Raw genomic sequence first — 5040 nt, 5'->3', positions numbered from 1 at the left:
GGAGGCTGGATGGTGTTAAAGGCACTGGAGAAATCAAAAAAGGTGACTCTCACTGTGCCCCCATCACCATCCAGATGTGACAAAACTCGCTGCAGCGTCATCAACCCCCAAATGTTATCTCCTTAACAATTAAAGTATATACAAATACAATGCTTATTAAACACAGAAAAATCAGGCACATGGTTTTTTTTTTCTTTCCTAAATGGATTCGCAGCAGTTTGGAACAAATCTCTTGATACTTGGCACTTACGGTAACTTGTTGGAGCACCAGCTGGGCGGTGTGGGCCAAGTGTATCAGTGCGTTTTTCACCAGAAATCAGGTAAAGGTCAGCTCAGTGTACTTCTCTGCACTGACTCATACGTCTGTGTTTGTTAAACTGAGCTGGAAACAAGCCCTGATCATATCTAGATGTGGTAATTTTTCTATTTATTGTCTTTACCGCCCCGTTCAGAACAGCAGTGGGGGAGGGTGGGTGATAATTTGACAGATGGATTTTTTTTTAGGATGCTGCAAATAATCATCACAGACGCCTTCTTGTTGTCTATTTTTCAATTTTCTACTTACTTTTTTACTGGCTGTCACAGAGATGAGTGGGTAGGCTCAATCATATCGTCGGCCTTCGTAGCACAACTTGGGCGAGGCAGCTGCTTCTCCGTCAGCCGTTGCTGTGCTGTCCATCGACTCTCAAAAGCTGTTGTTCGAACAGATTCTGATTTGTCAGAGAGCCGCATGCCGTTTACACACTTCTTGTGTTTGTAAACCAACCGTCCTTTTAAATGTCTTTACAGGAGCTGAACACATGAATAAATTGAGTGAAAAGGAAAATGCCCAAAATGAGAAAACCCGGGTCTTTAGGACTGTTTTCTATTATTTCAGCAGCTCAGATCATCTATTTTGACACAAAAGCTTTTTATTAATATTCTAGGTGAAAACACACCTTTCCAGCTCTTCTTCTGAATTATTTTTGATATCCTTCCCATTACAAACCTGGACTTGATCCTCTGCCCTTTCGAAGCTGATAAGGCCTGGCTGGGGTACTTCCAGTCACAGCCAGCAGGTGACGCTATGGCAGTGTTCCTCCCTAGCCGTGACTCTTTCCTCCCCTCCCCACTCCGTCTCACAGTATTGATTGGCAGATGCAGATACGAGGCACCGCTCAGCAGAATATCAATGTTGACTTCACAGGAGGGGAGGTAGATTTGGCGAGCTGGCCTCGTGTTCAGTATCGAGCGTCTGTGTTCTTCCAAAAGGCCCTGCTGCTGCTGCACAGGAGCCAGGGGCCACTCGGTGTCAAAATAAGCTTCCCCGAGTCTCCTCAGCCTGAAAAGTGAGAGCTGAGGGGCAGGTGTAGAGACGGAAGAGCAGCAGTGGCCTTAAACCAGAGTTTGCCATGTTGTTAGCCTCCTCTAAAGGGAAACCAATTTGTTTCTGCTGAGAGGAAGTCCAAACACTTTGAAGGCAAATATTGCTCATTGTTTTCTTTTCACAGCTGGACATTTTATGCAACGAGGAAATCTTGGGAAAGGACCACACTTTGAAATTTGTTGTCGTGACAAGATGGAGATTTAAGGTAACTGATGTGTGGGTATAATGTGATAGGTTTGTATTGCCTGGGAAGAACTGTGAAGTTTAAGATTTACTGTCATATAAAGGCATCCCAGCCTTGTTCATTTGTAGGCCTAATTAGATTTTATTGATTCTACACACACACACACATATGCCACTTTGAGAGAAAACCAAGGGCTCTGTTTTTATGATGTTATATCTCAGTCGGATATGGTCAGTCAGCAAAAACAGAGAAGAATGCAGCTCAGAGCTTGTGGTTTGATAATAATATTGTGGAACAAGCCATGAGGAGGAAAAGGGTTTTGAAAAATGGCAGTAACCTGCTGGAAACAAACTGAGGATGTAACCATTGGTTTTCATTTGGCCAGACAGACACTCCTGAGCCTCGCCATGTAGAGAGACCCCAGTATCTTAGCTCTGTTTTATAATAGAGGAAGCTTTTTGATTTGTTACTAATCACTGAATTTCACAGTAAAATGTCCTTGCAACTGCTGAATTGTTCCAGAAGGCAGCTGGAGTAACTGGACCTGCTTGGTCCACCATGTTAAGTTTGGAGTTCATCGCAAATGAGTTTAGACGTGTATCTGAAGTCTTGCTATTAGTTTGATGTAAGTGAGACACGAGAAATCTGCAAAAAGCTCTTGAATATACTTCAGATAGCTGCATTATCTAATATTGGCTCTGTGCTGTGTTAAATTGCAAAAAAAGACAAAAAGCAATCAAAGCATCATCCTCAGTTGGTGGCCCATGTAAAAGACACATCATGATTCGGTGGGTTTGGATTGCAGTGTAGAGCTGTTTAACCCCGGTATTATAGTGCAATATGTTAAGAAAAGGTACATTACACCATTCAGATGGTTACTATAGAAGTACTTACTAAGTTACTTTGGAAGAACGACATGTTGGTGTTTTAAAATAATAAATAAATATCCATGAGAAAATGTTTTCAGAACGAGGACCGGCAAAGTCATGTGAGGTAAACAGTAATGAATGGGACAGAGCTGCCGTCTTGTATAGAGGCATCGGAGTTCGACCAGCTGTGGATGTGTCAGTAAACTGGGCTTTTTGTTTTGTCACAATGATTTTATTAGCCAATAATCCCAGGGTTCTTCTGTTGTGCTAAGCTAGTTGACCAGGCATGCTAATGTTATGTTATGTTAAATTAGAGCGGATAACGCATCATTAAATTGGGGGGATCGAGAGATTCAGACTTGTGCTGAAGTTGTTTTTGTTTTTCCTCCCAGAAATCCCCCCTCCTGCTTCATTACAGACCCAAGATGGATCTGCTGTAGCTAAAGTGGAGACAAAGGTGTTTTGTTTTGTTTTTTTGATTTGTTTTTTTGGCCGGTGGCTGCAGACTGTGCTGATGCAAAGACGATCAACCAACACCAAGCAAACACCTGATTGTTGAAGTCCACACAAGCCAGCAAATCGGGATCTTAATGGGGGGAGTAATACAACATAAAACTGGCAACTCAGGCACAGATGCTGCACCACTGGTGTGTTTTTAGAAAGTAAAACAACCATTTTTGTCGGCTACATCCTCTATGTGAAAAACAAAAAAGAAAAAGGAAAAAAAAATGGAGAGAAAGCATATATTTATACTTTTGTACAGAAGAGACACATGGAACCAAGACACTACTGGTGCTCTGTTTACACATACACACACACACACACACACACACACATGTGCGATGTCCGGAATCACATGACCATGATTTTGAACTTCATGCAGATTTCATCCTCCTGAAACAGTGACTGAAGGGAGAGGAGGGTTGTTTTTGTTTTTTTTTGTACCGGGTGTTCTCCCCCAGCAGTACACTTGACTTGGAGCACAGAAAGAATATGGAGAGGTTATATGACAGGCATCAACTTTAAGCTGTTTATCAAGTAAATTGTCTCTGGATTTTTTTTTTATTTCATTTTGTGGGTTTTGTCTAATTTGCTTTTGGGTTCTTGATGATTGTCGATTGTGAATAGGCAAACATTTTTTGTGTAGTAATTTATGTTCTATATACTGATATTGTACATAAAATGTCATGTTACAGAGAGATTGAAGAGAATAAGAGACTTTAGACTGTTAAAAAACAGAGTGGATCCCAGAAGTGCTATCTATATGTGGGGTGATAAGTGTCCACAGGTGGGAAATTAGCATTTTTAAAGACAGACTCACCATTGGTATTGAGATATATAAATCTTTATGTTGTCTGAGAAAGACGCAAAACAAATATATCAACTCCTATGTCATTTGTGTCTGTGTGGGGTCTAAATATGTTAAAGTGCTCTCAGAGCATTACAGGACTTGAGGGTAGATGAGGAGAAAGCTCCTCATCTCACCTGTCTTCTATAGAGTACAGCTTTATCAACAAATTCTATCTTTTAAAACAGAAATGCCTGCCAGACATAAAAATGCAATATTTGGGCAAAGAACTTGTTCATTTATATTTATTTAAATCTCCATGTTTTCACACCACGTAGTCCGTGATATCCGTCCTTGAGTTTCTGCACCAGGCAGACAAACACTGATGCACCCACATGTTTACAGCTTCTAGTTGAAGCTGCTAGCAGCAGATGTTGTTGGCACCCTGCACCCTTGATACCATGCATTTCCCTCCGCTACGTTTGTTGAGATTTAACTGCAAAACAGAAATAAGTTTTGTAAATACACACTGGTCTCACTCATCTCAGCAGCCTTGACAACAGAGAAGAGGATCTAATCCTTTTTGCCCAAATTAAATTATGGTGAGGTGTGTGGACATTTTCCTGCCCACGGGAATTAACATTTGTTTGGTCAAGTACAAGCTTTCTCTTGGACGTCATTGGTATGAGGCACCACAGGCGGCTGGTGTGATAAACACAAGTGCAAATTACTGATATCATGTTGTGTTGTGCTGAGGTATATTCAGTTACTTGTCACTGCCAGTTCAAGCTGCAAATGTGCAAAGTTGCACAAGGTTTAAGAAAATCAATTTAAGAACATTTCTGAAAGTAAAATGGATTTAGTTTCTGTCGCAAGTTCAGTATAACAGATTTTTTTTTTGTGGATTAGCCAGTGTTCAATATTGTTAACAAGACACTTGAGTCTTTTTTTAAAATAACTCACAAGTTCAGGTTTCTCACAGGGACTGAGGTTTTTTGAACATTTTGATAATGAAATTCTGAATAAAATGACTACTGTCGGTCATTTGGTGCTTATAAGTGTATGTTTCTAGTCTTGAGGAGGTTTGTTCCTCAAGAACAACATGCTGTTCTCAACTGTGTGACACAGCAAACCGATGTTCTGTCAAACAACAAAATGTCAACGTTCAAAATCCTGAACTGAACTGTCTGTAACTTTAACACAACTGGACCCATAATGCCATATCAGACCTCAAGTAGTATTACCTCAGTGACCTGTCTCTTCAGTAGTTAAATGACAATTATTTACCCTTTGCATTGTATCTGCCCACAGCACTGTCTTGTCTGTATGTCTG

General features: G+C 40.7%; 1 protein-coding gene across 3 annotated transcripts in view; it reads left to right on the top strand.

Annotated features, from left to right (window-relative positions):
* pcgf3 (polycomb group ring finger 3) overlaps positions 1 to 4751 on the top strand; it is a 45131-nt gene extending 40380 nt beyond the window's left edge. For all 3 annotated transcript variants that reach the window (XM_020594041.1, XM_020594042.1, XM_020594043.1), the window contains 2 exons: positions 1491 to 1571; positions 2812 to 4751. In XM_020594041.1, the coding sequence (XP_020449697.1) occupies positions 1491 to 1571; positions 2812 to 2859 (129 nt within the window). In that variant the 3' untranslated portion in view covers positions 2860 to 4751. The remainder of the gene's footprint in view (positions 1 to 1490; positions 1572 to 2811) is intronic.
* The last annotated feature ends 289 nt before the right edge of the window (positions 4752 to 5040 follow it).

The sequence above is a fragment of the Monopterus albus genome, unplaced genomic scaffold (assembly GCF_001952655.1).
Source record: "Monopterus albus unplaced genomic scaffold, M_albus_1.0 scaffold21.1, whole genome shotgun sequence".
In the NCBI taxonomy this organism is placed as follows: Eukaryota; Metazoa; Chordata; class Actinopteri; order Synbranchiformes; family Synbranchidae; genus Monopterus; species Monopterus albus.
This window is presented reverse-complemented; position numbering and strand designations above follow the sequence as displayed.